Genomic DNA, 19,224 nt, shown 5'->3' on the forward strand with positions numbered 1-19,224 from the left:
TCACCATAATGTTTATCATTTTAACACGGATGCCTTTAAACAGTGTTTTCAATTCTTTAATGCAGTTCCTCAGCATTTTCACCCGTCCGGAAAGCCGGTCGGTTGGCTGAGCTTTTATTTCCGTACGCTGATCTTATTTATACACCGCAGCAGGGGAGCGATTTTTTTTTTCCCCCTAAGTTTAAAACGAGACCTGAGGCTGCGGGGGCACCGCCCGGTAAGGACGGCCGGGCCGAGGGGCTCGGTGGGGCACGGGGAAAGGCCGGTACCCGCCGCGCGGGGAATGACGCCCTTCTGCGGGCGGACCGGGCGCCCCGTCGGCGGCCACGGCGGGCTGGCCCCGACCCGTTCGCCTCCTCGGTGCGCGGCCGTCCCGCGGTGCTGAAGCGGGAACAAAACGCATACATGAGCCCTCCTCTAACCCCACTCGCGGCGGCTGTTTGAGGGCCGCCGTGGCTGCGCTCCTGGCAGGTTGGGCTTGGCTTCAGCGCGACTGGCGACAGCCGCAATGAGGCTCCCCGCGGTTCAGGCTAAAGCTGGGTCACTGGAGGCGACAAAGGGCTCTGAGCGCGATGAGAGCGCGGGGCTTCCCTTCTCTTCCCCGTCCCGATTCCCTCTTCTCGTCTCCTGAGCTAGGAGCACCGAACAGGACGCTGCATGCTCTCTGGTCCTGGAGGCTGGGTCTGCGGTGGTTGGGAGGTTGGCCTCGCCGTCCCCTCGTTTCGGCAGCCGTCAGCCGGGTTATGTAGTTTGAATCCGGGGAGTCTCAAGTGTTGGGAAACCGACTCCGCAACCTCTCGTTCCGGCTCGGCCGCTAAGCTAAAGCCCGTCGGGCGGGCGCACGAAGCGGTGCGTTCGGGACAGGCCCCGGGACGAGCACCGGGGGGTTGCCCAGGGCCGCCGGGACACCACGAGCCTGGGCCCGGCGTGGGATGAGCCGGGACCGCCTGCGCCCCGCGCTGTCAGCCGCGCTCGTTTTTCGCCCGAGGAAGCTGACACACACAAGTGAGAACACGGGCCGAGCCGCTCTCATCGGAAACTGATTAAAGGCCCGCCGCCGCTCCGCACGACCGTTCCTGCCGGCTCCTTAGTGCCACCGCTTCCGTCGGGCTGCAGCCCACCTGGCAGCGGGAAAAGCAGCCCGGCCGGAGGATCCCCGGCGGAGAGGGATGGGCTCAGGGTGCGGGCTCAGGGGACTTTCCTGCCTCTTTTAAATTTAAGCCAAGCTTAACCTTCTCTCAACCCTCTCTTGAGGGTCATCTGTATCTCTGGGACAATGGCTCTAGGCTTGCTGTTCACCCCATTATATCAAAGTTGAAGTGCTAATTCGCCCCCGACACACGCTCAGCCGCAAGCAAGGGCAAAGGAGAGGGGACGGGGGTGAAGGCGCACTTGGGATACACAGAAACACGGTTTACAGTTTACTTTCTCACCGGCGTCTATAATTTTTCTGCAGTTGATAATATTTGACTGACTAGCCGCCGTCAGTTACTTGCTGTCAGTTTTACACGCAACGTCTCCTTAGGGTGAAGTGATTAGGCTCACTTGGGGGGCGGAGGGAATAAAAGGCTAATGATATAAATATGTTTCCCTTAGTGACCCCTCCTATGGATCCCTGCTGGGTAGTTACAGAAAATCGTGTCTTTGAAGGGAAAAGGACGCTGTGGATATTTTACTCTCTGGTGGCACCCGGCTTCAGTGTTCGAAAAGATTTGCAGAAATCACACTGTGAATGCCAAAATACGACCATAACCTTCCTGTAAATGTCACTCAAGATTTTCGAACGGAGGGAAGGAAAATATTTTTCTGGTGGAAAACAATATATTTTTTTCCCTGAAGTCTAAATATGTGATTCTCCTACATCAAATGAGCAGCGCCTCACCAAACTGCCTAAAACCCCAGACTGCATTTTAAAGTCCAGAAATAAAAGTAAGCCCAGAAAGATGTTTTGGGTATATATATTATTCCATTAGCAGATCACTATATATATAGATTCTTCTCTCTTTCATCATCCCATAAACAAATTAATCGGTCAGACATATGTCTAACAGGTTGTTAGATAAATTTAAATCCAAACAGTGTTTTTTCAAAAAGTCAAGAAATGAAAACAACATCCACATAGCAACCTACAGAAATCTAGCGAGGAGAGGAAAAAAAAATCAAGGGCCCTTCCTCTAGAAATAAAAACAATCCGGGCGATCTGTCCCTCCGCCGTAGGGCGGGCAGACTGCGCGCACCCCGCTGTGCGGCGTGGAGGGGTGAGGAGCGGTGCGGAGCAAGGGGTCAGGGTCTCCTCGGCGGGAACGCGCGGCGGCTGGCTCTAGAGAGAGGGAAAAGAATAAAAACCGGGCAGGATCAGCAACCCCATGCCCAGAGGCTTCTCCGGGACCTCCGCTGCACCACCCCGTCCCTGCCTGCGCACCGCAGCCGCCCTCCGCCGGCGCTGCGGAGAGTCTGGTGGAGGGGGAGAGGGATGGGGGGGGTGGGGGGGGAGCAACTCGCCCCTACACCGGCAGGTACCGGCGGCCGCTCGGGGCCGGCCCCGCTCTCCGCGCCCGCGCCGAGTTTCTGCAGAAGCGCAGCCTCGCCCTAAAGCCCCCGCGCCCCCCGTCGCTCGCACCCCGGCCCCGCCACCGCGGAGCGCGCCCTCCTCCTCCCGCGCTGCTCCGCGTCCCCCCCGGGCCACTGCGGCGGGGATCGGTACCTGCTCCCGCGGGCCTCGCCGGGGCCGTCGCACCGGTGGCGGTGGCATGTGTGGCCCGGCGGCCGCGGGCGGCGGGAGAGCGGAGCGGGGCGGCGGAAAGTGCCGTCGGAGATGGGCGGGCGGGCAAGGAGGCTTGCGGGAGCGCCCTCGGACAGATAACATCCATTTCCTTCCTTCCTCTCGTCTATCGATCTCATCTCCACCGCGACGGCGTTTAAACTCATGCAAGATCCTCTAGCTTAGCACGTTTCGATCACTCTCACACATCTGATTTCCTTCAGATTCAATCATGGCTGGAAAGGCAGAGCAGACAGACTTTAGACCACGGAACAGTTAATACGTCCCAGATTTAATGTAAAGATAAACTAACTCCACAGCACTGTTCGTCGATGACAGGCATTCAGCGTTTTCTGCTCTCCTATCAATTCAGAGTGGCAGGCACTGCAGGGCAATTTTTTTTGTAGTGACGAATTTTTCCCAGACAGGTTACCATCTCTTCCAATGTGGAGAGAGTTAGTGCTCCTACGGCGGTTTTTATTTTTCCTTTAATTAATTATCTTTCTGTGACATACCTAATTTTTCACGTTTGGAAAACACTTTTAGAATTTTAACGCTGATAACCTTATTTGAAGGGATAATTTATCTCTAGGGTATACTTATTAATCAGCCCATTCCTCACAGTCTCTGACGAAACAGCTATTGAAATTAGCGATAAATTTGCATTTTAAGGGTAGGTAAAATGCGATAGTGGAAACGGCTGCGTCTCTTAAATGGCAGAGATTTCCGTTTTAGATTACGATCAGAAATCTCAGCTGTGCCACTCGACGGCCCGAACAGGACCTCCAAGGCTGCGACACAGACGAACCACATCACGAATTTCCTTCTCTCCGTTGCCCAAAACAGCGAAATGAGCTTGAGATCCTAGTCCCCTTAATAGTGAAATTTGCCCCATTGATTTTTTCAGCTAGAGGATTTCTATTCTGCTTCTTTCAAGGGAGCACGTCGCTCCATCTAGTTCTGAAGCCCAAAAGAAAAACAAAAAGAAAAAAAAGAAAAAAAAGGGAAAAATGTCCTAACTGAAAAAAAAACCCAAAAAAGAAAAAGAAAAAAAGAAAACAAAACAAAAATCTCACTAGCTTTTTCATTTGCCCCGGATATGCAAAGGAAAGAATATCTGGTTCCAAACCTTTAATAGTTTTACTCACTGGAAAGATACGAAAGGATTTCCCCCGTAACTATTTTATGCACCTGAATATGATTATTACTAAAGTTGCTGCGGCTGGATACATCGATGTTCATACAAGATTCGCTTTAATACTCGTTTTATTGCAGCCTCAGTGCTAATGGGTTGGGTTTAGCGGAGGTTGTGGATGCTACGCTGGAACCTCTCTGCAGCCGGAGTTTGAATAACAACGCGATGAATCTCCAAGCGCAACAGTAACAGCAATAATTCCTAAACCCTTACATCAAGACAGGGCACAACGTCATTTTTTAACGTCCGAACGGTTTTCCCGGCCGAAACGCTGCGCTCCAGGAGAGCCCCCCTTCCCTCTGCGTTTCGGGGGCAGATACGAAGGGGGGCGGGGGTGTCTCTTTAGCGTTCATTGCGGGTGCATCTGCCGCGGGCCGGGGGCGCGGGGCTGTTTCGGCCTGGGCGGAGGCGGGCGCGGGACGGCGGGGCGCTCCCCCCCGGCCCCGGCGGCGGGGCCCCCTGGAAGGGCGGCGGGGCCGGGGCGGCGGGGCCGGGGCGGCGCTGATTGGGCTGCGGGCGGCCGAGCCGCACCGCCCCCGCCCCGCGGCTCCGCCCGGCCCCCGCCGCCGCAGTGACACTAATGAGCGAGTTCTTCCCACAGGTCTCCTGCCTGGAAGTGCTGACAGATCAAGGCAACAAATTTCAATTACAAGCCCTAATTTGTGTCCGCAGAGCGTTTGTTACCCATGTCAGTCCTGCCTGGCCCATCAGACGGGGCAGAACGTGGAGGAGGAGGAGGGGGAGAGAAGGAACGCATCTGCAGAAAGGAATAGATTTTTTTTCCACTTAAAAAAACCCCAAAACAACTCCCCCCCCCAAAAAAAAAAAAACAAAAAACTTGGCTGATAACTCGGATTTAAAAAGAAAGGCGAGGAAAAGCCCCAGCCCCTTGCCTGCGCGGTCGGGAGGACGGGAGGGCGGCCGACGCGGCGGGCCGGGCGCGGGTGCCGGCGGCCGCGGGGTGCCTGGATGCGCGGGCTGTAGGGTGGCGGGCATGGCCGACAAGCGACGGTCCTCGCCAGGCACCACCATGAGCCTCAAGGCTCACGCCTTCTCCGTGGAGGCTCTCATCGGGGCCGAGAAGCAGCAGCAGCAGCCGCCGCCGCCGCCGCGGCAGCCCAAGCGGCGGAAGCTGGGCGGCGAGGACGAGGCGGCGGAGGACGAAGGGGGCAGCGGCTGCTGCGCCAAGAGCTCCCCCGCCGCTGCCGCTGGCAGGACCTGCGGCGACATGGACCTGGGCTGCGCCGCCCGCGCCCCCGCCGGTGAGTGCCGCCCCGCGTCCCGCCGCTGCCCGCGGCTGCGCTCGTCTGGGCTTGAGATCCCCTTTCCCCGCCGCAACCGGCGCTCTGATTCCCTGTTATCCCTTCTGTCTTTCCACGCTGCGTGGGCACCCACCATCCTTCCCACTGGCCTGGCGGCGAGGATCCGCGGCACCCCTCGGGCGCCGGCACGGGGCAGGGCGGCTGCCGGCGGAGCTGCCGGTGCCGCAGCGCGGTGGAGCGACGGCGGGGGGCTATTTCCGAGGAAAGGGAAAAGCGCTTATACAACACATATGTGTTTGCGTGCTGCTAAAAGTACGCATGCAATTATGTATATAGTTATGTGTGCATATATATATATGTATATATATATATATCTATGTATATACACACACACCACCTACATACGTGTGTGTGTGCAATTTGCTGTGTGTGGAGGGGAGCGCAGTTTCACGCCGCGGGGCAGACGCCCGTGGCCAAACGAAATGCACCGCCGGCCTCGCACCCCGGACCCGCTGCCGTCCGCCTCGGCTCGGGCGCGGTGCGGCGCTGGGGGTGGCTCGTCCCTCAGCCCGGCCGTCCTGCCGCGGCGCCGTCATGCCTGCCGTGTTGCCGGGGTCCCGATACTCGGGTAGCCCCCTCCCCGGAGCCAAGGCTGTGGCCCGGGCCCGGCCGACACAGGCCGTCGCTGCTGCCGGGCTGGCGCGACGCCGGGTCGGCCGGGGCTGAGGGAGCTCCCGGTGGCGAAGCCCGCGCTGCCCCGGCCCCTATCGCTTCCTCCGCTCTCTCCGCAGGCGGCTGCGAGGACGGCTTCCTGGCGGTCTCCCCGCCCGCCTCCCCCGGCGGCTCCCCCAAGGGCTCGAGGCCCGGCTCGCCGCTGCCCACGCCGCAGGCGCCGCGGGTGGACCTGCAGGGCGCCGAGCTCTGGAAGCGCTTCCACGAGATCGGCACCGAGATGATCATCACCAAGGCGGGAAGGTAACGGGCACGGCGCGGCCGCCACCCGCGCGCTCCCGGGGCGGGCGGGCACATCAAAGCGGGCCAAAAGCGGGGGAACCCTCCAGATTTACGAGGCAGGTAGATGGCGATAATGTTAGATGGGCACGGGAGCATGTGGCGTTTCGGGTTTCCTGTTCATTAGGGCGAGGTCTGGGAGCGCCGTGCCCTTCTGGGGGAAAGCTTTTCCCCTTTCCAGGGGATACACATGGTAAAAACCTGGGTAGTATAAAAGTATTTGAACTTATTAGAAATTACAAAAACATATTTTATTGAATCCATATGCTACCGTCTGCATTTGCAGAGAGGCTTTATTAATGATTGAAACGCAGTCTTAAACAGCACAAAGCTACATTTGTCTTAAGAGAGTCCAGTCGGGGAATTTCTGTTTTATCTTACAGGTGCACTGAAATAACAGCAAAAACTAGTTAGCCACAGTCAGGTTTTTACCCTCCTGCTTATTTAGAAATGGTGGAGATAGGATTTTTGTTTCCAGTAACGACTTTTAATTGATTGTTTATATATGTATGTATTTTAGCACAGCAGTAAATACTGAGTAAACTGCAATAACTTTCAGGTTTATAAAATACAGAAGAGTATCTTACTAGTTTGCAGTCAGGACTATTTTTTTTTTCCTTCAAGGATGAAGTTTTCTGATTAAAAAACATGCCAAGCTAAGAAGGGCATTTTTATGTTTAAACCATCTCATTGGTTAATAAATCCGTTTCTCCACAGAAGGACCCAAATCTTGAACGTTTGGGTTTCTGTTGGTTTTGGTTTTTTTCAGAAATTAGCTTGTAGATTCGTTTCTGCTTTCAATAAAGAAGTTTTACTATACCTTTCAAAGAGAGTAGCTCTCGCACTTCACCTTTAGTAAGTTGCAGACAGGAAGTCCCGTCTCAATAAAGACCATATTGTTGGGCTAGAGCATGGCACATTGGCTTTTATAACTGCATCCTTGCGGTGTTATAATTGTATCACCATGGATTTAGCTTTCTAATTTGCTGCTACAGCAGTGATACACCATCTTCTGCTGTCAGTTGAAACTTCAGTGGCAATCTGCCTCTCTGTAAGCCTTGGTCTTCCTGGGTGGAGGTGGTGTTTGCATGTCTCCAGGAATACTTTTTTTACTAATATCTCAAATGGGCTTTAAATGTGTGTACTGCTAAAGTAAAGACTCAAACCCAAATGATTTACTGTCTAACAATAAAGTTGAAATGATGTGGTAATAGCTGTACTCCCAAAGCGTATCCCCAAACATACGAAGCATTGTTCGAGTAAATGCACTTTAGAAATCTGTTTTGACATATCGAATGGGCCATTTCATGGCTATGTAACTATAATCGTCCAAAAGGACTCTGTAGGCTAAAAGGAAGAACGAGAAAAATCCCACGAAGCGGTTACTTTTCCTAAACAACCATTCCTGAGTCTGTTTCGTATTAAAAATGACCTCTCTCTTTCCAATGTTCAGGCGGATGTTTCCCGCAATGAGAGTGAAGATTTCAGGTTTAGACCCACATCAGCAGTATTATATTGCTATGGATATTGTGCCAGTGGATAACAAAAGATACAGGTATGGTGACTTTTAGGCAAAAAACATATGATGTAAGCTATAGGGTGCTTGGCTGTTGGAAGAAAATATTAATACAACATAAATTTGCAGAAGATCATGTTTAACTCCCCTTAAAGATTCTTATTTTTATCCCAATGCATTTTAAAAAAACCCATACTTGTACCAAATATGCAAAAGCAACTAAAATTTCTGTTAAAGCTCTTTATAGTATATTCACCTCACATTGTGTATACACTGTGGGCAAATGCTCAGGGTTTGGCTTTCAGAGTGCAGTTCTGGTGTGGTCAGGAAATGTCATAATATTTTATTCCTCATCCTGTCAGTGGAAATTATTTCCTATTAACAAATAAATATGAAAATGTACATTTTTTAGTGCTAAATGGCATTAACAGTAATTAATAACGTTAATAGCGTGGATATCTGATTTAAATACTTACAAGCTATCTTGGTCCTGCTTCAAATTGATTGTATAATTTAATTGAAAAGCTGTTTGTCACTGAGATATTTGGTTGCTTAGACTCACAAAGGGTAATGTTTCTAATTACTGTTATTTAAAGAATTAATGGCATTATTTTCTGAAGAATGATGTGAGGAACAAAAGAGGTTGTTCTTTGAACATTTAGGAGTAGAAATGATGTGCTGAAGCTCTCACTGTTTCGAGGGTAGTTGTATTCTCAGGGAGCTTGATGGGCTCTGCAGAAGCCACTGGTCCTGTAGAAAAGTTTGCAAGACTGGGCCCGCAGCAGTTCCTGTTGTGAGCTGAAGCCGTTTCCAAGGTTTTGCTTTACAGATGCAATCCCATGCTCCACAGTAGCCAGGGGGGAAGCCTGGCCAGAGTAGTTCAGCAGAGACAGGATCAGGTCTTTACCAATTGCGGGTTTGATTGTTTTAACCTATACTTTGTATAATGTAGGGAAAACCGCGGCAGATTTAATTCTAGAACTAGGAGTATTTCAGACCAAGATTAAAAGGTTGGCTCTGCAGGAATGCTGCCTTGTTTCCTAAGCAAACGACCCTGTGTTTTTCCTGTACTTACCTCATTGACTGCTATTTTGTCATTTTCTCATGTGGTGTGTAAGACCTTTCTTAGGACCATTTTAGATTTTGTGTTTTTCAGCAAGGGGCAGTTGATATCAGGGCTGAGGATGCCCAGCATATGCAGTTAGGGGAGTCTTTCCTGTCTGTACCATAGAGGAAAAAATGCTTTTTTTCTTTGTACCAGTACAGTGCAATTCAATTGAAAGCTTTTTTCTTGCTTTGTGTTGCATGTGTGCATTTACTTAACGATCTAAACATATAATTCCTAGAAGGTCTCAGCAGTTCCTAAATTCCTAATATTACCTTCCTAAAAAGCAAGGTAATAATTCCAAATTAATTAAAATATTTATACTAAGAATTAAAAGCAGTTATAGTAAGTCCGAGTTGTTTAAACCTCGTTTCATTTAAAATAAATACATTCATACTGACCTGCATTGTCTTCACAGTGTGGTACACAATGCTCATGTAACTGCAGTAACTTAACAAGAGTTGTATGAAGGACACTATTTTCTTAGTTGACAAACTTGAATTTTTTTGTATTCATGTATTAGTAACCATTCCTTTAAGCTTTCCGCTAAATATTGTTTTACATGTTTTATTTCATGCCACTTCTCATTCTTTTCTGTGCTTTTTATTACTGTTATTTCAACTCTGTCTGTTCATGCAGCTTCACATACTGTCTTGCAGATCGTTAAATTTCATAGACATGACAGTAGTCATATGGAGCCTAGAATTTAGCTGACAGAGAAGATAGCAAAACTAATGGAAATGAAGAAAATTACATCTAGGTCTGGATTTTTAGCAAAGTTTGACCGTATAAATATTTGGAAGCTTAAGCTGTAGCACAAAATGTGTATTTGTAGCTAAATTAATATTTATGTGTATTTATAACTTTATTTACTTTTCTAGGGAAAGCATACATTTAGTATAAACCAGGAAATATAAACGAAAAATGTTACAACAGTTGATGGTGTTACAACAGTGATCTGGGGCTGAGAATTTGTCGCCAAGAGAGAATTTCACCACCTTTCTAGATCTTAGTTGTGCAGCTTGATCTGACTTGTATGGAGCGATACATGCATTGGATCGTTTTGTTTTCTGTTTTATTATGCTGCTTGTCTTTTTCTAATGAGGAACTGAATTGTACAAAGATATGATTGATAAACTCTTCCTTGTTTTCATTAAAAAATTCCAGCTGAATTACTGGAATTTTACTGTAATTGAAAAAATAACTCTCGATTAATGCTTTTTTAAGTTTCTTTGCAAAGTGTCTGCCTTCAAAATAGGTGTTCTACCAAAGCAGGCTCAATTTTTGTTATAAAATCACCTCATCAGCATTGGCCTATCAAATGAAATACAGACTTGGTGTTTTCATTTTTTAACCTTTTTGCAATACTATTCAAGCCAATTAATAAGGCCTAGAGAAATATCAAGAGCATAGTTTCACATACTTTCAGTGTTTTTTCCAATCATAGTGTTCTTTCCCTTCAATAACTTTATTTATAGAGTCTTATATATATATTAGACTCAACATGATAAATTTCCCATATATGGAATTACTACTCAATTTGATAAAAGAAGGACCACATTCTTCCCATTGATAATGCTTTTTCAGAGCAGAGCTGTAAAATGAACTGACACCAGCTTAAAGCTCATTTTGAAACCTAGTGTTGAGACTGTGACTGATTTTAGGAAGACTAAGGTCAGATTAGAACATGGATTTTAACCTTATTTTATGCAGGTGCCAGAACTATGTTGAAACAAAAAAAGAAATTCCTTTTATTTATGTAAAATTGTGTCCTTTCATGTTTTGTTAATTGATAAGTTTTTGCTGTATGCATGGGCCCTAATTTATTAATGCTGAATGGGTCTAGTAAGTTGTTTTGGTGTTTGTGGTTAAAGGTATTTGTTTTCGTTTTATAGGTACGTTTACCACAGTTCCAAGTGGATGGTGGCTGGTAATGCTGACTCCCCGGTACCGCCTCGTGTTTATATTCACCCTGATTCTCCTGCCTCGGGGGAGACGTGGATGAGACAAGTGATCAGCTTTGACAAACTGAAGCTTACCAATAACGAGCTGGACGATCAAGGCCATGTAAGTACTTGCTTTTTCGTGGTATTATGTGTAGGCACATTGCTCAGCCCTGAGAGGCTCTGATGTACAGCTTCAGGGTGCTAGAAATAGGCTTGACTTTTCACAGTTATTTTGGAACTTCACTGTTCAGATGTAAAATCCGCTTACTTTCTGCTCCGATAATTGTCTGCTTATTAGAGCCTGCTGTTTTACTCCCCCCTCAAATAGAGGACTTCTTCTGCAAAGTAAGACTTTACAAGGCTAAATTGCCTAATGCAGAGGGGCAGAATTGCTCTCAGTATTTCCCACCGAGCGTGTTACTCGCAACTTCTGCTACGATCGAAAAGGATTCCTGCATTCACAAGTGGCTAGAAGAAACATTAATAGTGTGCAATAACTTCACGTGACTAAAAATACACTTAAGTATTTTCTTAACCTAAACGTTTGTGTGAAATCCCGTGAGGTGTTAATAATTGCAGTCAAAACCGAACAACATGGGAGCTGGGTTTGCTCCGATGATGATTTATTACATACCTTATGAAGCAAGACCCTTTCACAGCTGAGGCTCATTACTCCTGAAAAAACTGGCGAAGATGTATGCAGTATGAGTGTTCTGTTTGCAAGTTCTAAATTGTTTAGTTATGACATTATCTAATGTGACAAAATGTGTTACGTTAATATTTCCTTTTCTCTTCAAAACTGTTGAAACATGACAGATGTAAGCCAGTGTCATTCCAGCAATCCCTAAAATAGTTTTACTTGACACCTTAAGAAATAATTAATAAATGAGAATTGTTTTTAGTCAGGGTGAAGTCTCTGATTTTACAAACTCCTGTAATAAATGGCAAATGTTGGCCTCCTTTCAGAAGGAGCATCAAGTTCCAAGTGGTAGAGTTTTAATATGTTGGAGGCGAGTTTTGAGACAGGATGTGGATTCCATTGTCCTTGGCGTAACCCGATTTATTAACCAGGATACTTTCTCCTTCAAGGAAAGGACCTGGCGCAGAGCACAAAGATACCACACTCATCTTTCAGTAAGGTTGTAACTCTGTGACACTGAGCCAGGTATTTTGTTGATGCATAGTCTGAGATTTTCCCCCCCCATTTGTGTTTGCAAACGAGATTGACAGAGACAGGAATACGGGAAAGTGGCTGAGCTAGCACATGTGATAACAAGGAGAAAAAGACTTCCATTTGTACAATAATTTTTGTAATTTTACTTTGTTCTTCCGTAAAAGAAATGTGGGGGTATTTATGTCTCTTAAGTTAGCAATGCTTTTCTTAGGATAGTACAAAAGAGGTTTTATGCTGCTTCTTTCCAGAACTACAGTTATGGAGTCTTATTTGGCATTATCCATTTGAGTTCAGGTTAGCGCACAAAGTTCTCTTAGTTTGCCCAGCATTTGTGTATTTGTGACTCCTCTCAAGTGGGAGTTGTTTTCCCTGAATCCTGAGTCTATTGTAAGGGCTCTGAAAGTGAAGCTGATGCAAATGGATGAAATGTTGCTTTTCCAGCAGTGAGCTGTTTTTTGTACTCGCTCGATGCAGAGGGACAGTCTGTGGGTACTGTGGTCCACCAGTGCACTTGCAGTTGCAAACTTCTCTGTGATAAAATCTCAGCTATGCAGAGAATTGTGTTACTGTATTTTTCCATCCCACATTTTAGCTTTGTTTTTATTCTGAACTGGAACCTGGGTAGCGTACACAGCACACCATTATTCATAATACGGGGGATATAAATTTTCTGGTCTTTAGTTAAGTATTTCAGCTTGGAAATGAGTGAAGCAAAGCGCAAGTACAGTGATTTGAGACACATTGAACTGATTCAGAGCTATGGCAGTGCCCCTCCTCCCCAAAATGGAAATTTAAGTATTAAAATAAAAGGACAAAAGAAGGATGACTGTAAAATAATTTCATATTTCTAAAATCTGGGAAATTGCAAACATGTCATTCATAATTACCAGAAAAGGCAAAAGCAGAAAGCAGAAAAGTGTCTCTTCCAATGGGTACATTTTTTCTTTTAAAGTTATGGTAGTGTGGAATGCTGCATTGAAAAAGCTATGTAGCCTCTGAATGCCTCTAGCAATAATGGAAAACGAATAATCATATTTTGTGATGAATATAAAAAAAACAATTGTTTCTCATAAGCAGGAAGAAACCATTTTTCTGAGGAGGGTACCAGGGGACGGATGGCGAATTAGAAGAGCTAGGAGTCAAGGCTGTACTGTCCCTCCACTATTTGTTCTTATATCAAATGTTCTGACTCTTCCACCCCTGTATGTGACATGGAGTATATTTTAGATTATTAGAAAGTGGGTTTTTTTATCTCATGTTTAGGCAGAGTAGCTCTGAGAAACCTTGGTGGGGTCTCCACCAAGCAGTGTTGGGTTTTAGCTGTTATTCTTTGGGAATGGTTTCCCTGTGCTCTGGTTCTGGCGATTTAATCCTTGTTAAAATTGTTCTTTATGCTTCCTGCACTTGTTGAAGGTCTAAGCTTTTGCACAGTTTTTGTGTTGAAATCCCAGGGGTAGGTTTTGATCCTGCAGGCGTTGAAGTAGGGAGCTTGCATGATATCAATCTAGCGTCCTTTTACCTATTCTCGAGTGTTAGCTCTCAGAAGCTATGAGAGAAGTGACCCATATCTGTGGGAATAGAGCCAGGATTTGCAAATAGGCACTAAGGTAGTGTTCCTATGCACTATTTACGTTGTGGTAGTAGTTGGTGGCAGCCAGTTTGTTCCCCTTGCGTTGTGTTGCCCTGGGATTAGCATTCTGTGAAAGGAGATCAGCCATCTCTGAGAGACTCACTGCTCAAGCGCTTTCCAGATTCCATGTTGCTTGCTGCTATTTTCATCAGTATTTCAAGAGGGAGTTTGTGACGACGTAATTTTATAGTGCTGCTCTATGGAGAGATTTTGAAGTACATATCTGCACATAGGGCACTCTCTGATACATGGGTTCCACTTGTAGTCTGAGGAGATGAAGCAAAATTTGTATGGACACATTTTCCTTGTGTATTTCTGATCTCCAAAGGGAGTTCCAGGGTGAATTCTCTGCTTTGGAAATACTGCGTTCTTATAGAGTCGTTAAGACATACATTGTGGCTTTTGTGTGTTTCATCTAAGTTGTGATGATAAGGAAAAGTAAACCTGAATTTTGCAGTTGTCACTGAGAAGTGCATGATCTGGATGCTCATTGTTAATGCTTCTCATCCCTCTCCCATCTGTGGAGTAAGTGCTGCATTGCATGTAAAAGCATTCTCTCCCGCCGGCTGGTTAGAGCTGGCTAATTTTTCTATTTCAATGCAGTTTTTGAACAGAATTTCAGTAGAGGGGAAAAGTCAATATTTTTTATGCTATTTTCCATGCTTTTCAACTGAGTATTTTTTGATGCAGAGGAACATCTTTTAACTTTTAGTGAAAATGAGGCTGTTAGTGTGTTAATTCCTTGGTGGTTGGGGTGGGTTTTTTTCCCCATTTGAAAATGGGGCGAGGCTGGAAGCAGAGGCGGACTGTAACTCTGCCCAGACTTGGCTCCAAGTAGCGAGCTCTGCTTACAGTCAGTGGGCAGTTATATGTTCTTGTCACAATGAAAAGCTGTGAAACATCAGCATTTGCACTTGCAGTTTTTGTCTTAGTACAGAGGGAATCCATGCTCCTCAGCCCCACACATTTCCGTGACTGCAGAGAGCCTGAATGCTTGTGCTTTGAAGGGAGGATAAAAGAGGATTTTTAGCAAAAACAGCAGTAAGGACCATGCCAGTGGTGGGGAGGTGACTGTGTAGTCTTGGCACCACCAATTTGCTGGACTGTAAGCATCTCCCCTGTGCAGGAGTATCTGGCTCTCATTGGTTCTGTCTGAGATGGTTGTGCCATGGTGGTGCTTGTGCTCAGCTGAGCACCACTGTGGTGCTCTGCTCATGCTCTGCTCAGCTGCTCATGGTCAGCTCTGAGGCCTCATCATGGCAGCAGCTCTCAAAAGCCATTGCAAAGTAATCCCAGCTTTGTGTGTCTGCAGGTCCTCTGGTTGCCTTTGCTCTGACTCCTACCTGTGGGTTCCCTGCTGCTGTGTGATCCATCTGACCATGATTTCGTGACAGCTGTTGTGGCCAAAGTATAATTTTACTTTTTGTGAGAGAGGTTTATTCCCCCATGAAGTGTTTTGGTCTTGCTTGTGAGGGCTTTGTAGAGAGAGGCAGGCTTTTCAACTGTGAATTGAATGTAATGCCAGTTCATATTTGGGAACACAGTGGGAATTCTGACTGGGGTTTTTTGGTGCTGGATTTTAAGGCCATGAAGGAAAAGCTGCTGTTTCTGCAGATAAACTGTTAGATCCCGTTGGTGCTTTTAAATGTGCAAGCACTGTTAAATGAAGAGCCCGAATCTCCTTCTCTTTAGCTTTTAATTCATAGTAGCTTTAGGTGATACTTAGAACAGTAGACCTAAGCTGGTTTTGGAGTGGATGTTGCATCTCCCACTCCTTTCATATCCTGTCTTCATATGTTACTCTTTAATTCACAAGGGCTTTGCAGTTATGCATTATTTATTTAGAGTTTGGAGACCGTCAGATCACTAACAAAGATCCCATTATTAGAAGACATGCTGCAGAGTCAAGAAAAACTAACTATCACTATGGATTTGCAAATTGCCAAACAGTGTGTCAGTGCAGGAAATTTCAGTAGAGGACAGAGGCCAGACAGGTTGCTTTTAGGAGATGACATGGACCAGTTTAGTTGTAATAGCCACGTAGATAAGGAGTGGGAGGCATTTATCTCGGTGCTGCTTTGATTGCACTTGTTCTGATGCATGAGCAGAGCTCTTTGTAGCTGCCAGGGTTATCGTGTCTGTGTGGGCAAGCAGTAGTTTGCACCACAGAGCTGACAGGGCCAAGCAATCCATGTGGGAGCAGAGCGTGGCATGCTCAGTGGCACCCAGACAAATGGCAAGGCACAGAGTCACAGTGGATTTGAGTAGTGGAACATCTTTCCTTGATCGTTTCTTTTGCTGTTGCACCGGCATCTCCCCTGGTATCACTGGGTGTTCACAGGAAAACAGGGTCAGGAATGTGCTGTCCTCTCTGCATTTTTGTTTTGTAGGTTTTGCCGTTGGAGAACTGAAAGGAGTGTTGTAAAAGACGATAAACTTTTGCACAATAAAAATTTTTGCTCTGTTCAAGATTTCAGAAACTTGAAAAAGACTTCATATGAGAACATCCATAGGGCACTCCCTGAGCAAATTAATCGGAGCCTGTGATGTCATTGTCAAAACCTTACTCAAAGGCTAATAAAACCCCTGATTATCCAGAAACTTGCCTTACCAAAACAGGGCCATGTAATCTGGCCAGGACCTAATGTACTAAACTAGCCAAAATCTAGTTTATCCAAATGAATGTAACATTCTCTGTAGCATTTCTATGAATGAACTTCCACAGTGTCTGGCATAGGGGCTCTGTTGAGTGCTTGAGCACACGCATGTTCTGAGGCTACTCAAGGAGCAGGAAATTAAAAAGCCTTCCCCAGAATGTTGATTAGTAGTTCCACAGGCCAATAGCCATAGGACTATTTATTTATCAAGTTACTAATTTCTTAGGGCTTCCAACTATAATAGTTGAACTTCAATTTTATTTTCTTGAAATCTTCTATTTTAATAGTGGTTAGCTGAAGTGGAGTAAAATAGAGGAAAAGTTCTGTATTTTAAATCTCCTCTAAAATTGGGATGTAGTACTAAGAGGTATTTGTGTGTTTAATTTTATGCACTATGAGTTCATCCACTTCTTTTTTATAATTTATTTTGGATATTGAAATTTTGTATTCTGGGAAAGGATTTTTATTTGAAGTTAATTGTCTGTATCATAAATCTATTGTTATTAACACTTTAGAGTTTTGGTTATGATTTTGGTATCATTTTGCTCCTTAATTTATGCTTCTTCAGAGTGTGCGAGTCTCAGCTTGTGTTCCAACCAAGATTTGTTTCCAGCCTTTGGTACACAAGGAAAAAATTGCTCCAATAGCATATCCTGAAGGTTCCAAAAACAAAAGACAAATTTCTGCTGCTGTTAATCCTATTAGTTCAAATCCAGATTTCAGTGGAAAAAAGTGACAACACTTTCATAATTCCAGTGGGACCTGGACTTCACTCCTGATTTCTCTTTTTTTGTTTGGTTTTTTTTTCTTTTTTTTTTGGTTTTGTTTGTTTTGTTTTGTTTTTTCTTTTTTCCCTTATTTTTGAGCCAGTTTCAGTTGAGCCAGTCTCTGAACTTGGAGCTCCTGAGTCGTAATTTTTAAATGCTTAGGGTTGGCAATAACATAAATGCACAGGGATTACACTACTGTAACAAGAACCTTCAGAGGTTAAAGAAAACATTTGATTTCCAGTAAGTGGCATGCTAAACACATACCATAATCTGTTCCAAAAAGCTATTAGTCCTGATACAGCAGGGTGCCCTGTCTAATAAATGTTATCTTTTTCCTTTCATGACTGCAAAGATTATCCTTCACTCTATGCATAAATATCAGCCTCGTGTCCACGTCATCCGAAAAGACTGTGGTGATGATCTGTCCCCTGTCAAGCCCATCCCTTCAGGAGAAGGGGTGAAAGCCTTCTCCTTTCCAGAGACAGTTTTCACTACTGTCACAGCATACCAAAACCAACAGGTAATTTGGGCTTTCTGATTAGCAATTTACAGGCTTTTCAGAGCAGACCAGGGCTGTAAGAGATTCGAGAAAAGCAGATATTTTAATTAAATCACTTATAAAAATAAAATTGACTAAACCCATTTTGTACTACAAGTAGCTTTCTCTGGTAGTATTGCAACAGTGCCTGGAGACTATAGCTGAGACTTCAGAGATACTGCATGTAAAAAATAATTCTTATTATTGAGCTCACATAGTCTAATTAGCATGCTTAATGGTGTCTTAATTATAAATACAGCTTTGAAGAACAAGGCAAAGAGCAGTCTAATTTCTAAAGGTGTTTCTGTACCTTTAAATGTAGATGCGTATCTAGAAAGAATTTTTAAAGCACGTTTGCTCCTGACTCCAGTGCTTTTAATACTCCTAGGACCTTAACAGAGAAGCTGAGTTCAGAAGAAAGTTGGTGTTGTTTTTATTAACTGTATTCGGCTTATATTATGAACAGCAATTTATCTGGGTCCACACAGTTCAAAGGCAAAAGTAAACTGCATGTTGTATCACTCCAGTGTTCGGCTCTTTCTACCTTTTGTTGAATTATTAGCATACCTAGTGACACCATAGTTAGTGTTGTGACATTTTATTAATTCCATAAAAATTACTGCAGCTGTATTTTTTAAAATTACATATGCATTGGTATCTTTACAAAGAGGAGAGCAGGAGAGCCATGTAAAGACTGAAATATAAGTATTTGGTGACCTTCCCATTTATTAAAATAAATTATAATTATTTGGGGGTTTTTGTTTGTTAGGTTGGTTTGGTTTGGGGTTTTTTTTATGGAGCATAATAACCTAGAGATAATCTTTCTTTTCGCATTTCCTTCTTGACCCATACAGAAATAAATTTTAATTTAAATTTTATTGCAGTTAGAGAGTGTACTCTCTTAGGTGAGCAATGACATTTGCCTGAAGTTTTTTCTCAGTAATTCCAGCTGCCATTTGGCAGCTTTAAATACCTATTGGCTTCTCTGGGGATTTGCAAAAATGATGATCAGATGATTGGCCCTTATTTTGCTGTTTCAGGACAACCATCTTAAGCCATACAAATATGAAGATGCTTATTTCTGTCAGGAGAATTGTCTGTGCTACTTATCTGAATTTACAGGTAATGATTTCTCTTAATCACATTCACAGATAACTCGTCTGAAGATTGATAGGAATCCATTCGCCAAAGGGTTTAGAGATTCGGGCCGTAACAGGTAGGTGTTGGGAAGGAGGTGGGCTTGTTACTGCTGACAGAATCAGTTTGTGAAGGCTGTTCAAGGTGAACACTTGTACTTACAGACAAACTAATTTGAGAACTCAGACTCCTTAAGGGACCACTTAGATTTCCCAGTAGTGTTCTCTGTGGTGAGTTCCCACTCCTGCACCTCTGAACATCTAAGCTGGCTCACGTGCTCAGGTGTCCGTTCAGTGGAAGCAGTGACATACCATGAAGGCTTCAAATGGGCTTAATGTATGCTGAGGTCCATGATTTCAGGCTGCAGTTGAAATCTCCTCTTTCTCCTGGCTGGAGACACAAATTGCAGACACCATTGTCCATCTATAAGCCCAGGTTCTCTTGCATGTAAGTGGCATATAGTATCGATGAATGACTTGTTTTCTCATCAAGGGGGAGAAACTGGATTGTGCAGTAACTTTA

At 45.2% G+C, this 19,224-nt stretch overlaps 1 protein-coding gene and 1 long non-coding RNA gene across 2 annotated transcripts in view; one reads left to right on the forward strand and one right to left on the reverse strand.

Annotated features, from left to right (window-relative positions):
• On the reverse strand, positions 1 to 5,795 carry LOC146440058 (uncharacterized). Its single transcript, XR_014851021.1, has 3 exons — positions 5,624 to 5,795; positions 2,705 to 2,997; positions 1 to 2,320 (listed from the first exon to the last, which is right to left on the reverse strand). It is a non-coding gene; the product is annotated as an uncharacterized LOC146440058 (long non-coding RNA).
• The window catches only part of TBX18 (T-box transcription factor 18), a 23,929-nt gene continuing 9,207 nt past the window's right edge, over positions 4,503 to 19,224 (forward strand). Inside the window, exons 1-6 of the mRNA XM_085056402.1 lie at positions 4,503 to 5,218; positions 6,010 to 6,193; positions 7,683 to 7,784; positions 10,746 to 10,917; positions 17,380 to 17,547; positions 18,717 to 18,781. Of these exons, the coding sequence (XP_084912528.1) occupies positions 4,951 to 5,218; positions 6,010 to 6,193; positions 7,683 to 7,784; positions 10,746 to 10,917; positions 17,380 to 17,547; positions 18,717 to 18,781 (959 nt within the window). The 5' untranslated portion in view covers positions 4,503 to 4,950. The remainder of the gene's footprint in view (positions 5,219 to 6,009; positions 6,194 to 7,682; positions 7,785 to 10,745; positions 10,918 to 17,379; positions 17,548 to 18,716; positions 18,782 to 19,224) is intronic.

The sequence above is a fragment of the Lichenostomus cassidix genome, chromosome 3 (assembly GCF_008360975.1).
Source record: "Lichenostomus cassidix isolate B80296 chromosome 3, HeHo_3.0, whole genome shotgun sequence".
In the NCBI taxonomy this organism is placed as follows: Eukaryota; Metazoa; Chordata; class Aves; order Passeriformes; family Meliphagidae; genus Lichenostomus; species Lichenostomus cassidix.